The 14253-nt window shown below is 43.3% G+C and overlaps 3 protein-coding genes across 8 annotated transcripts; 2 read left to right on the top strand and 1 right to left on the bottom strand.

The window, feature by feature from the left end:
* Positions 1-47: 47 nt before the first annotated feature.
* On the bottom strand, positions 48-7384 carry polr2i (RNA polymerase II subunit I). Of its 6 annotated transcripts, none has more exons than XM_047036323.1 (6): positions 6557-6729; positions 1801-1855; positions 1572-1645; positions 769-843; positions 574-625; positions 48-466 (listed from the first exon to the last, which is right to left on the bottom strand). In XM_047036323.1, exons 2-6 carry the CDS (start codon positions 1846-1848, stop codon positions 404-406), a joined length of 312 nt encoding a protein of 103 aa, XP_046892279.1. In that variant the 5' UTR covers positions 1849-1855; positions 6557-6729; the 3' UTR covers positions 48-403. The 6 variants fall into 6 exon arrangements, with proteins under 6 accessions (XP_046892279.1, XP_046892278.1, XP_046892274.1 ...); XM_047036322.1 differs by lacking the exon at positions 6557-6729 and adding an exon at positions 2173-2700; XM_047036318.1 differs by lacking the exons at positions 48-466; positions 574-625; positions 769-843; positions 1572-1645; positions 1801-1855 and adding exons at positions 4247-4656; positions 4790-4846; positions 6752-6801; positions 7209-7384 and having other exon boundaries at positions 6557-6640.
* On the top strand, positions 7341-11678 carry lbhl (LBH regulator of WNT signaling pathway, like). Its single transcript, XM_047036035.1, has 5 exons — positions 7341-7398; positions 8203-8458; positions 10167-10239; positions 10502-10793; positions 10940-11678. The coding sequence occupies exons 1-5, from the start codon at positions 7341-7343 to the stop codon at positions 11011-11013; spliced, it is 753 nt and encodes a 250-aa protein (XP_046891991.1). The 3' UTR covers positions 11014-11678.
* Positions 11679-11848: 170 nt separating this feature from the next.
* Positions 11849-13922, top strand: c5ar1 (complement C5a receptor 1). Its single transcript, XM_047036317.1, has 2 exons — positions 11849-11913; positions 12335-13922. The coding sequence occupies exon 2, from the start codon at positions 12337-12339 to the stop codon at positions 13417-13419; it is 1083 nt and encodes a 360-aa protein (XP_046892273.1). The 5' UTR covers positions 11849-11913; positions 12335-12336; the 3' UTR covers positions 13420-13922.
* Positions 13923-14253: the final 331 nt, after the last annotated feature.

The raw sequence follows: 14253 nt of genomic DNA, 5'->3' as shown, positions 1-14253 counted from the left end.
TCACAGGATTGTTTCAAGGCAATGAGTGCAGACCAACAATGTTTTGCTTTTTGTGGAGAACACATTTGTTCTTTTAATATTTTAAATTTCAAAAACAAAAATAGGTGGTACATATCAGTAAAAAGTACTAAGACTACTTCAATATAAACACAATATCCATACAGTTCCTACTGTAGCCATTTCTCCATAATGTCTTTCTTCTTACTTTCCCCTTAACTTTAATTTACGTACAAACCACACGTTTTTCATAGTTTGAACAGACTCCATGGGCAAAGTAAAAAAGCTTGACCCTCACAGTTTCCCAGTATCTGGTTTTAAACAGTGACATTTCAAAACCCTTGTAAGAAGGTGAAGCTGACTTGACAGACAACAGGACCTGCGGAGGCAGTCGTCAACCTCTTCCTCACTCTGTCCAGCGATGTCCACAGTGAGGGGCAGTGCATACGTAGTACAGCCTCATGGCATCCTGTAGGGTAAAGGATCATCCATTACACTCATAAACAATTCGTCAATCACTATCATTTCAGTAGCCAGTTTAAACTACAGTAACTTAAAGAATCCTTAACAATATACCTCAGCCTTCATACTGTGGGACTGGAAGAACACTGCCTCCTTGTGGCCGCACCTGATGACAACAGAGTGAAGGACATCAGTAAGGTTGTAGTTGTATTCTTTGCATGAGCGCTTTTTTTTTTCTTTTCTTAACTGTTGCTGGCAATGTATTCAAACCAAAGGATCAAGTGTGTGTGTATTATGAAAAATACTTACTTTGGACATGGGTGATCTTCTGTCCGTGGTAGTGTTGGATCCTGGGATACATCTGCAATGATTTGTGTCAGCTCACTACAGAGAGAAAGAGAGAGAGAGCAGGAGAGAGAGAGATCAGCTACCTAACCAGGACAGTCATCCACATGCCTAATATAGACCAGAATTAGGGTGACCAGGCGTCCCGCTTTATGCGGGAACTGCACAGCATTTTGATCCCTTATCCTGCGTCCCACATATTGAGACGACGTCCCGCATTTTGATTGTCAAACCACTGCAGGACAGACGCTATTCTAAAACCAGGCTTTCGTCCAATGGCTGTGAAGAAAGCATCTTAGGCTGTCATCACTGGGCTGTGTTTGATGTCAATCAAACTGTGCACAGTCAAGTGCAGGTGGACCTGTCACATGTGGTCTTTGCTGCTTACGCTACAACCAACGGGGAACATTGCAGCTATGCAGAAATGCAGCAACAACAAAAACTAATTGAAGGATAGACAAATGTGTATAAATATTTTCAATGCATTGGAAAGCTCCTTCATATGAACGTTAACTATCTAATTGCTTTTCTTGAAAGTTTCATTTAAATCAAATATATTTGCTTAGTCCTTGAACTGGCGTAGTCTATTGTGTGTTACTGAATCAACCAGAGGGCAAAGCATAGATGGCATGAGCTAAGGGGCAGAATATAACCTACCCATCATCATTGGTAACGTGTCCCACATAAGCAGACTCTTTTTCCCACATTTGCTTTTGGGGATCTGGTGACCTTAAGCAGAATTAACCATATGGGGTTAATGTACTTACTCAACTTCGTGTGTGATCTTGTTGACATAGATACAGCTGTTGTCTGCCTCTTGTTGGTAGTCACAATTTCTGCACTGACCATTGAGATGTACAAACACGGAATCAGTTAATGAAGCAAGCTAGGCTACAGAACAAACAAAAACACAATATGGGATACATTGATACTGATATGTAGTGTACATTTATAACATAACTACTTTTAAGGGATGACGTGACGGTGGTGACTTACTGCGTACAGTAGGATACGATTTTCCTTGTCTTCTTTGGGATACAACATGTTGTTACTGAAAAAGATGCCACAATATTTGGTTGAAGCCATTGTTAGATGGTGGTTAGCTAACAGTAGATACATGTGCCGTGGCAATCTAGATGTGATGCAGCCCACAGTCTAGCAAGTAAGCCACGCAAACCAGGCTTTAATTGAGAAGAAGGGTTGAAGTCAGACGAGCTAGTCAACACATGGCTTACATTAAGACTTAATCATTCCAGAGTCAGGCTAACAAGCTAGCTCAGACAAGACAATAAAACTCCCTATATTTGCTAGCCCATCAGAGAGCACCACACATGATCATTCAATCACTTCCTGGCCATGTGTTCTTACCATTCCTGACAAAACCGGATTCCAACGAATCCTGGTTCGTGTGTGCCACCCTCTATATCCATGTGAAATATACAGAAATAGACGAAAGGGCTGATCACACATCAACTAGTTACTTCAAGTTGGCTTCTGATGTCGTTGTCACTCCTTGCAAAATCCCGGTAAAAAAACATACAATGTACGCATGCGCAACAAAGCAACGAGAGACAAGTTTGCAGCACTGCGCCTCTAGTTGTGGAGGACTGAAAAGCACCCTTTTCAAGACCCAGCAAATTCACACACCGTACTAGTCTTGCTATTGCCATACAAAAAGACATCAAATGCGAGAAATTCAGAACAATTTATTGACAGTAACCACATGGTGATGTACACAGTGTGTGGATGGTATAATATCTGATCAGACACTGCACAACGAACAAAGGTGGACTAACCTAAACGGAATCCAACAAAAACAGTGTCATTGTCAACACTTGCAAATACAGTGCCCTCCAAAAGTATTGGAACAGTGAGGCCAATTCCTTTATTTTTGCTGTAGACTGAAAACATTTGGGCTTGACATCAAACGATGAATGTGAAACCAGAGATCAACGTTTCAGCTTTTATTTCCAGGTATTTACATCAGGATCTGATGCACAAATTAGAAAATATCACCTTTTTGTTCGAACCCACCCATTTGTCACGTGAGCAAAAGTATTGGAACATGTGACTGACAGGTGTGTTTTGTTGCCCAGGTGTGTCCTATTACATACATTATTCAATCAATAAATACCACTGAATGTCTACACTCAGGTTCAGATTGGGTAAGATAGGTTTTGTCTATGCAGACTGTATTCAGAGGTGAAAACAACATGAAAACCAGAGCGTTGTCTTTGGGTGAAAAACAAGCAATTGTGAGTCTTAGAGAAGATGGAAAATCAATCAGAGCCATTGCAGAAACATTGGCCATAGCCAGTACAACCATTTGGAATGTCCTGAAGAAGAAGAAAACTACTGGTGTACTAAGTAACAGACGTCGAACAGGTAGACCAAGGAAAACATCAGCAGTTGATGACAGAAACATTGTGAGAGCTGTAAAGAAAGACCCTAAAACAACTGTTAGTGAGATCAGCAACAACCTCCAGATGGCAGGAGTGAAGGTATCACTATCTACTGTTCGCAGAAGACTTCATGAACAAAAGTACAAGGGCTACACCAGAAGATGCAAACCACTCATCAGCAAGAAGAATAGGAAGGCCAGGCTGGAATTTGCCAAAAAGTACAGAGATGAACCTCAAAAATTCTGGGACAAAGTTTTATGGACTGATGAGACAAAGATTAACTTTTACCAAAGTGATGGAAAGGCTAAAGTTTGGAGAAAGAAAGGAACTGCTCATGATCCCAAACACACAAGCTCATCTGTGAAACACGGTGGAGGTAATGTCATGGCTTGGGCTTGCATGGCTTCTTCTAGGACGGGCTCATTAATCTTCATTGAGGATGTAACACATGATGGCAGCAGCAAAATGAACTCGGAAGTCTACAGAAACATTTTGTCTGCCAATTTAAGGAAAGATGCAACCAAACTGATTGGCAGAGCCTTCATCATGCAGCAAGATAACGACCCAAAACACACTGCCAAAACAACAAAGGAGTTCATCAGGGGCAAGAAATGGAAGGTATTAGACTGGCCAAGTCAATCTCCAGACTTAAACCCTATAGAGCATGCATTTTACCTGCTTAAGAGGAGACTGAAGGGAGGAACCCCACAAAACAAACAACAACTGAAAGAGGCTGCAGTGAAAGCCTGGGAAAGCATCAAAAAGGAAGAATGCAAAAGTTTGGTGACGTCAATGGGTCACAGACTTGCTGCAGTTATTGAAAGCAAAGGATTTGCAACTAAATATTAAGTCTTATTCACTTAAATATGTTTTAAGTATATCTGTTCCAATACTTTTGATCACATGACAAATGGGTGGATTCAAACAAAATGTGATATTTTCTTAGTTGTGCATCAGATCCTGATGTAAATACCTGGAAATAAAAGCTGAAACGTTGATCTCTGGTCTCACGTTCATTATTTGATGTCAAGCCCAAATGTTTTCAGTCTACAGCAAAAATAAAGGAATTCGCCTCACTGTTCCAATACTTTTGGAGGGCACTGTATGTCATTCCTACAGGGTACCCACAGGTTGACCCAAACCTTGTCTCCTGGAAGGAGCTGGATCACACTGCTGATACTAGCCATCTGGCTGAGCTTGTTGGGGAGGGTGCTGTGGTACATAGACACAACACTCTTTTCATTTTTAAAGATGCCACACTGAGCCTTGCCGTAAGTAGACATGTGAGCAGTGAAGTGGTAGAAGCCAGGCTGAGGGCAGGTGAAGATGCCAGTGTCAGGACTGTAACCTCCTCCTTTGTTGATTAGTACATCAGTAAACCTCAGGACCCCCTCGTGCTTTGGATAGCTGTGGTGGACTTGTAGTTTGGCTGTAAACGCAACGACTGTGTCTGTAGTGGAAACATTTACAGAAAGAAATGTCAACAATAAAAATTAATATAATTGGGTCCCATTTCTTTACATTTTTGTGTAATGTCAATTCGTATTTTATAGACTTTGGTTAAAGATGAAGCTTGAAAGTACTTTGACTGGTTATATCAGTAATGTCCTCTTCAGGTTTAGGTTTGGTTGGAGTAGGTTCTGATGTAAAAAATAATTGAAAGATTGGCGTTATTCAGGTGGTAAACATTACACATAGCTGACAGCAGATGTTGTGTTCTGACAGGACTGTTCCATTCAGTATGCACGTTCTGTCCAGCTTAGTGTCTGTGCTAGCCTGACGTTGTCATACTCATAATTCTAGTCAAAATATGAGTCTGAACTCTCCGTTGGGCTGTGACTACGGGCTTGTTTCAACCGAACTCGTAAAACAAATGCCTCTTCGCTCAATTGGATAGACCTACAACCAATCAGAGCAACGTAATATGTTGTTTGTTGAAAACGAATTCAACCCAAGGGCTCTTTCGTGACGTTGTTGATTACGTTACCGTTGATGATCTGTCCATCACCGTATAAAGCCCGCCCTGGCAATTTCATTGGTCCGTCCAGATCCTGGTTTTATGTAGTTGTTCCCAATACGAGTAGCCTGACGTTGTCATACTCATAATTCTAGTCAGAATATGAGTCTGAGAACTCTCCGTTGGGCTTTGACTACGAGGCGTGTTTCAAACAGCCTGGAAAACAAATGCCTCTTCGCTCAATTGGATAGATCTACAACCAATCAGAGCAACAGAGTATGTGACGTATGTTAAGCGCCGCATAGTTGTTGTCAACAGCATAGATAAATATATATCTATGGTCAACAGAACTAAACTGAGAGGCAGCTTAATCTTTACTGACTAAACTGCAAGCAGACTTGAAGTATGCTTGAAGAATGAATACAAACGATTTTTGCCGGTGTTGTAGAATTCATTTAAGGGTAGGGGGAGTTCTTGTTCACACGGTCAACCTTTTAGAGCGAAACAATAAAGGGCAATGCAGATACGAACAAGTTCTCCGTTGAGGATTACAACTCCACAAAAGAAAAGGAGAAACCACAATGGCCACTGGGTTTCATTGTGTCCCATCTTCTTCGCAACCATCGGGGCCAGCTGATAAATGAAACTTTTAGCGAATCCCGTAGGAAGGACGGCAAAAACATATTTTCCATCGACAAATGCCTTGATTGCGTCTCTCTGTTCCTCTTTCAAAAGTAATGCGCTGTCGATGTCTTCTAAAACAGACTCGATGGCAGAATCATAACATCCCAGATCTCCAGCGGTAGCCATGTTTGTTCAAAACGAATTCAACTTAAGCGCTCTTTTGTGTCGTAGGTGATTACGTTACTGTTGATCATCTGTCCATCATCGTATAAAGCCCGCCCTGACAATTTCATTGGTTCGCCCAGATTCTGGTTTTCTGTAGTTGGTCCCCAATACGAGACCCTCCAGACCCAACTTCCCTTTCTTTTTGGGCGGGGAGAAGTTGGGCTGGCAGCCAGGCTACAATACGAGACCCTCCAGACCCAACTTCCCGACCAAATTCTTTTGTGGGCGGGGAGAAGTTGGGCTGGCAGCCAGGCTATGTCTGTGCAACAATACTCCAGTTTTGTAATAAATATAATTCTGATAAGCAAACCACATACATAACAATATAATAACTTTTTCAAAGACATGAAGAGTTAGTGTTCCATGGGAAAATTGTATACTTTTTTTGGAACAGAAATGCAGTGAAAGCAAAAAAGACCACAGCCTTGCATGGACTGCACTACCATGGATAACTATTGAAGTTTGTATTTTTGAGTGGTAAAACGTGTGACTACGTCCATTTCAATGTAAACAATAAAGTCAATACTGGTGTGGGGGTTATTACTTGGCTTGCAGACGCTTCCGCTGTCTCCCCGACCAGGCTCACAATCCATGACTTCTGAAACCACAGCTAGCACTTGGCAGACCTCTGGAATAGACCAAACCAGTACACACTGAGCCTCCCTTTACTGGAAGTGATGACAAATCAGGTGAAATTGATCGTTGAAAAAGAAGTAGGAGATCACGTCAGGTCTTTTACCTGTGGAGCTCATGCAGATGAGTGTGCATGCTGTGAATAGTCCTGATATTCTTATGTGAGGAGAGAAAGACAGAGAAAGACAGGCATAGCTGGTTTTTCAGGTTTAGATACTTTGCAAAGGCAACTAATACATAGTTTCAGTGATCTGGAGAAAGCAGAAGACGTCTGATATATTGGTTTGTTCATGCATACTAAAGACATTCATGTTCAAGTTTAAGTTATGAATTGTGTCTCAGGGTGGCATAGCTATGGTTATATCGAGTTCACACGTGCCTTTATCTATACACTGGTTTTCAGTCTCATACAAAACCAGGGTAGTCATCATGTTACACAATCAACACAAGAATGTTTTTTGGACGTAACAATGCAGAAGTAGTGGTTCTGTAGTTTCAACATCACAGCAATTTGGCAAGAGTTGTGATCATTTAGAAATGTCCAGGGCTAGCTCATCACTCACTGGTGTGCATAGTCGACTCAGCAGGCATTGCGTCCCCACGAACCATGTAGGTCATTGAAAAAGTGAACCTGAACAATTGCAAAATGTTTAAACGTGAGATGTTACATTCCTTCCCCAGTGAAATCTACGTTAATGGCCCAGTGTGGGGAATACAGCGTTGTGACTGATGCTGACTGTGTGGACAGGGCCGGTCTGTTGCAGCTATTTATATCCCCAGCCCAGCCCAGCCCATCCCTGAGCCCTTGATCCCCGGGCTAATTCCCAGCATTGTCCAAATCCGCATAAAGGAGAGAGAGAGAGAGAGAGGGATAGAGAGGGAGAGAGAGGAAGAGAGAGAGAGAGAGAGAGAGAGAGAGAGAGAGAGAGAGAGAGAGAGAGAGAGAGAGAGAGAGAGAGAGAGAGAAGGAAAGCTTTGAAACACTGTATAACTTGAACATTCATGTCAGTAAAGCACAGGGAATGAATTAGACATTCATGCCAATAAAACGTGTTCAAATGAAATGGAGGCAAAATCTCATCCCATGGAGGAAAAATGTAGTTCCATGTTGTTACTTATATAAGCAGCCATATCAGCAGCGCCGACAGCTCTTGAAACCAATTTTGGGCCACACCAAACCACTGACCACACACCACGTTTGGTGCTTCATATTCCCGTGATGCCAATCTGTGTGCCCACTTGGCGGAGCGACAGTCAAGCACTACTGACGTCACCCAGCTGGTCTCCGTAATCGAAAGGGACGCTAATCCTATCCTGCTCCACTCCAAATCTCCACTGAGAGGGAGAGAGGGGGGGGGGGGGGGGGAGAGAGAGAGAGGGAGAGAGAGAGAGGGAGAGGGAGGGAGAGAAACAGAGAGGGAGAAAGAAAGCGTAGATGGTAGTCCAGTAGACAGCTGGAGAAGCTTGAGACTGGTCAGTGGACACACGTTCCATGTTTTTTAGCCAGCTTCTTGGTTAAGACCCACAGGAAGACGGGAGATTCTCACTGACCACAAGTACCAGAGTTCTCTTCTGACTTCCCAGGAGACCCGGAACCCCAGACTCTGGACTACGTACCCCCCACCCCCCCCTCACCCCAAGGCGTCGTCCTGGAGACCAACTGCCCCTCTGAGGTGGAGGCGGAGGGTGAGTGCTGTGGTAGCTGCATCCCTCCAGCTGCACCCGCGCTGCCTCCTCCACCCACAGTGGCACTGCCCTCTTTGGCCTGCGTGGAGTTCTGCCAGGATGATGACATCAGCTTAACCACAGACAGGTAAGACCCTTTTAGCATCATGTAAACAATGACATCAGCTTAACCACAGACAGGTAAGACCCTTTTAGCATCATGTAAACAATGCATGTTTAGAAAAGTAAATGTGTGGATTGATTTAAGAGTATGGAGAGGTAACGTGACTGATGTAAAAGCAGGATATGTGTGGGTATGGGGTTGTGGATGGTGAAAGCCCTAAGTGTCTCAACTGGAACAGTTTAGGAAATTGTTGTCAGATAAGGTCTATGCCCTGTTAACTCTGGCAACTAACACCTTGTCACGTGGCCCAGTTTCATGTCACCAATCCTCCCGATGTCAGCATGAACTCACTGCAGCCTGTCACTGTGTTAGCCCTTTAATGGTGCTTCCAGGTTGTGTGGAACGTGCAGGAGGTTGAGAGGGATTACATGTGGGCTAAGCCAGTGAACCGACATCACAGGAGCTCAAACTTTTTTGGTCACAGGTGACACGCAAACAGCTTAAACCATGGGCTGTATTTGTGTCAACGTAATATGAATTGGGTCAAAACAACATCACCAATGGCACATAACCCTTTTCATAAAACAACCAAGCCCCTTTCTTGTATGATAACCAAGAATTGACAAACAGTCATATAATAAGAGATGAGATATCTCTTTCACTGTCTGTTACCTTAACTATTAAAGGATTGTCACAACATAACCTGTTTACAAGAGCTGCATATGACATTTATGAGGAGTGTCTTGTATTCCCCAGACGCAAGGAGCCTAGCAGAGGGTTAAGAGAGGATTCCGTTTTGACCTTTAGTCCCTTTTTAAATCCGTTTTCAGCCTTTCTGGTTAACCTAAACTGATTAAATTAAAGGAAACGACTAAGTCAAGCACGAATGCAGAGAGGAAGTTTCACAATAGCACGTGATCATATTCCAAAAGGTTTTGGGTAGCATCCAGCACTCAATCTTAACTTGGAATGACGAGAAGTCGGAGTCTCGCAATGTGCGGCAGATGTCACTTTGGAAAAGTAACTGTTTGGATAAGCAGGGTGGCTTATCATCTCAAGGCATAACCCTTTTTTTGGATTATAAATGCCATAGCCCCCACTGCAAGTCAATCACATAATGAAATATGAGGATGGCAAAGGATTTAATCCAGTTTGAAATGATCAAACCCTCTCTGACTGCCATTCTAATCCGGGAGCTCACCCCGGAGTGAGTCTGCATATGTGTTTGTGTGTGTGTGGACACTCCAAGCAGACAGACAAGGGTTGAGGGTTCTTCCTGGAACAGGTGTGTACACCAGAGTGGTGGATGTAGCTGAGAGGGATGAGGGAGGCAGCAGGAGGAGAGGTGGGAAGGGAGGTATAGAGGATGTGAACATCTGTCCCTGACAGCTGTGTGTTCGTCTAGACTGGCTGTCCTCCCCACCCCTGCTGGTCAGCGTGGCACAGATTCAGAGAGTTGTGAGAAATTTGAACCCTCAAATTAGAAGTTCAAAGGCAGGGATAAGGAAAGTCACTATACATACTTGAAATGATTAGTTCTTCTTCATACATGGTGGGTCCTTAGAATCTCTGTGTGTGTCTGTGTATCATCAAATTATATTTAATAAATACATTAAAAAGATTAAAGCACAGCCATTTAAATGTGCTAAATTGGAATGAGCTTATCTCCTTATGTAATGTGTTAATTACATTATCCTTTATGTTTATGCTGAATACATCTCTCGCTTTTCAGGGAAATGATTGGCCAGGATTCGAATATGGAGGACACTTCATTGCAGAATAAAGTGGACAGGATACCTTTTCAGGTAAGATGTCTATCAGTCTATCCTATCACCATGATATCTCACTTCCTCTCACCCAACCCCATCCCAACGCACCCCTCGCCTCTCACACACCTCTCACACACCTCTCACACACCTCTCACACACCCCTCACCTCTAACACCCCCACACACACCTCTAAACATGCACCTCTCACACCCCTCATCCTTGACGCACCGACATGCACCTCTCCCACACCCCTCACCTCTAACCCACCCACACAGGCCTCTCGTCTCCTTTCCCCCAGATCTTCCCGGACCCAGTGGAGGTGGTCCTGGGGCCTGAGGGCTCTCTCCACTGCCTGCACTACGACCACGAGAAGGAGCGCCTGCCCTCCATCGTGGTGGATCCTGTCGACGTCAGCGAGGTGGAGAGCGGCGAGCTACGCTGGCCTCCGGTAGAAATGGACTTTGAGGAGGACGAGGACCTGTTCCTGGAGCAGTGCATCCCCCCGGCCAACATTGCTGACTGGGGGGAGGAAGAGGAGGAAGAGGAGACCTCCATTATTTTCAACAACCAGCAAAACATGTCCCTCATAGGTAGGTGCTATGTGTGCGTGAATCTGCTTGTGTGTTCGTACTCTTTCACAGTTAATCTAAAGTTCACTTGCATTACAAGAAAATTGACTTCACTTTAGTGATCGATTGTGCTAAATTTGTGACATATCCTTTCATATTTCTGACAGATCTTCAATCCGATGCATATACAGACGACACCCCTACTCTACCACCTGACAGTGCACCTGCATTAGGCCACTAGGCCCCTCCTAGTATCGAACCCCTGCTGTTATCTTGTGGAAACTTTGCACCAGGATACAAGAGATCAATGGGCAACAGATCCCTGGACGTAATGGACTAACAGATGTTTGTGTAACACATAAACCAGATTGTAGCCATGTGGAGTTGAAGAGTGGTGTTAGTATTCTATGCAAAGGATAATTGATATGTCTTACTTTAGCATACATAGAAATATCTGTCAAGTATTTGTACATATTTAATAGCACTGGTGTAAGTGCTTGGAAAAAAAGGAAATTCTCATATTCACACATGCACACATTGTGTAATTGTGAAATAATGTTAAAGCTCTGAGTGACGTTTGCATTTACTCACTTTTACAAGCACAACAACTCAATCTGAAACTGTTGCTCTGATCTTGCTTACATTCTATTGATTCTGTTGACTGATTTATGTCAATTATTATCATTCCTACACTGCATCTACTGTCGGAAATACAGCACAGACCTCAACTTTACAAAGATTAGCTGGAATAACTATTAATTTAAAGGGATATTTCATCCACAGGTTAGCTATTTATAATGTTACTATGATGTTTAGAAACAAATGCTACCAACAGGTTTGCCCTGTAATTTACTTGTGCATATGAGTGGCAAATACAAAGCATTGTTTTTGTTCCAATCCAACAATAATCAAAGAGTATTAAACTTGGGAAGTTTGTACACAAAATACGGAGTGTAAACTTCTTCTTAGAATGGAAAAAAAATACAAAACCTAATTGGTCTTCTGGACATGAGTCACGTTCTGAGGAAGTGTTGTGTGATGTGATCTTGCTAAATGTATAAGAGAAGAAAACTACTTTTGGAACAGTTCCCCTGTAGCCTTCTGAACTGTCGCATCAACATCAGTCAAGAGTGAATTAAAGGTAAGGTAAACATCGAAAATACACAGTACAATAATAGACCACGTCTTTTAGTCTATTATGAATGGGATCTATTCTTGACAGTTTAAATTAAGAAATTTGATTCAGTAATTGGACACATTTCATAACTAGTAGATGCAAGAACATTTAAGAAGAAATGAATTGTGCCTCTCTATGATTGTGGATTTTGACTCCCTATGCTTGTGGGTTTGTATGATTCTGAAGTCTGCTTGATACAAGTGCTGTTTGATGACCTGCAATCTCAATGACTGTAAAGAACTTTGACAAAGCGCATTGCACATGAAATGTTGTTGAATGCTTTGATTGATTCATTAACTAGCATGTGTGTGCTAAACGTTCATATATTATAAAAAAAGACCATAATGATAATAATAATATTTATCTTCTATCCATACCTTTTCAGCCATGAGTTTAGATCTAGACATGTTTGAAGGAATTGACTTTGATTCTTTTTTCACGGATGAGGAACGCAAACAACTCAACTTCTCCGATAAAATACCCGTCCCCGAAATCTTGAACTCTGCTCTCGAAGTGCGCCATGTGGCATTGCTCGTCTTCTTTGGTCTGGTCTGCCTTCTGGGTGTCCCTGGCAATGCCTTGGTGGTGTGGGTGACGGGCTTCAAAATGCCGCGCACCGTCACTTCTCTCTGGTTCCTCAACCTGGCCCTAGCTGACCTGCTTTGCTGCCTGTCTCTACCCCTGCTTATGGTGCCCATCGCCCTGGACCAGAACTGGCCTTATGGTGCCACAGCCTGCACCCTGCTCAAGAGCTTCATCTACCTGGTCTTGTACTGTAGTGTGCTACTCCTGGTGCTTATCAGTGTCGACCGCTGGCTGATGGTATCCCGGCCAGTGTGGTGTCAGAATTGGAGGAGGCCTCGCCAGGCTATCTGGGTGTGTGCGGCAGTCTGGTTGCTGGCTCTACTAGCCACCACCCCCCAACTTGTTTATGTGAAACTGAGGGAATTAAGCAAGTCGAAGGCCCTGTGCGTGGAGGTGTATGGCTTGACCAGCGGCTGGGTCGTCATGTCCTTCCGCTTCCTGACGGCGTTCCTCCTGCCGTTCCTGGTCATCGTAGGGTGCCACTGGGTGGTGTACAGCAGGGCGCGTTCAGGCTCGTCGAGAGCCACGAGCGCACGCAGCCGGCGCACACTGAAGGTCATCGCCGCCGTGGTGCTCAGCTTCTTCCTCTGTTGGCTCCCACTGCACCTGATGGACTTTGTGATACTGGCCACGCCCCGAACGTCACCGCACAGCGCCAACGTGCACGTGCTACATTCCGTGGCACTGTGCTTGGCGTATCTCAACAGCTGCCTGAACCCACTGCTGTACGTGTGCCTGGGCAGGGGCTTCAAGCAGAGCATGAACCGCTCCCTGCGCGGCTTATTCCAAGTCATTGGCGAGGAGTCGACAGTAACCAGAACAGACACTTCCAGGTACACCTCCAGGTCCAACACTCTGGAAAGCCAGGCTGTGGTCAGGGTGTGATTTCTGTGTCTTAGCCCTTGTGCTCCCTTCGGGCAACTTTACCCAATACAAAAACAAAGTGAATCATTATCTTTTAACCTTCGCGCTGTGCGGGGTCTGAGACAGCGCGACGGTTAAAAGAAAATGCTTCACTTTATTTTAATATTAGGTAAAGTGGTTGCAACAGGACGGTGAGTGAAGGGTCACAATGAACCAAAGGATTGCACAAGGTTAAACCATGTTCTTCTCTTGCCTAATATTGCAAAAGATAGCACTGCTTTTGAAAGGATCCTGTTACATTTGTCAACATCTCGTGCCCACAAGATTTTGATACAAATTATTAAATTATTAGTTATTAATTAGATTGAACATATCGTGTAGCTTAAGTAATATAGTTAATAACACTTTCTAAAATAATATTTTTGTGTGTTCTGAATGCATTTTGAATAAATACTTTATATAAAACTTTCAGTTTTTGTAGCAAGATGACTTCCTAAATTGATTAAATTAAACCTAACCACAAAGTATATTATTGATATTAGACATTTTCACTCATGGATATGAGAAATATATTTATGTACAGTGTCACTGAGCATAATAGCATTTGTCCCAATCTGTTCACAATGTTTGGCCTTGAATGGGTAAACTCCTGATGAAGGCTGATCTACTCCTGTGTGTGGGAGATATGACAAAACATTCCTATTGCTAAAACACACATCCACAACTATTCTGTCGACCCCTATTTTATGACTTCATTTTTCCTTTTGTGAATCTGCAACAGGTTGCTGACCTGTTTTCGTATATTATTTGACAGATTTTTGTCAATTGTTATCATTTGTAAACATCACACGTCCA

This window comes from Hypomesus transpacificus, chromosome 15, assembly GCF_021917145.1.
Source record: "Hypomesus transpacificus isolate Combined female chromosome 15, fHypTra1, whole genome shotgun sequence".
Classification (NCBI taxonomy): Eukaryota; Metazoa; Chordata; class Actinopteri; order Osmeriformes; family Osmeridae; genus Hypomesus; species Hypomesus transpacificus.
The sequence above is the reverse complement of the archived record's forward strand: the minus strand, read 5'-3'. Positions and strand labels throughout refer to the sequence as shown.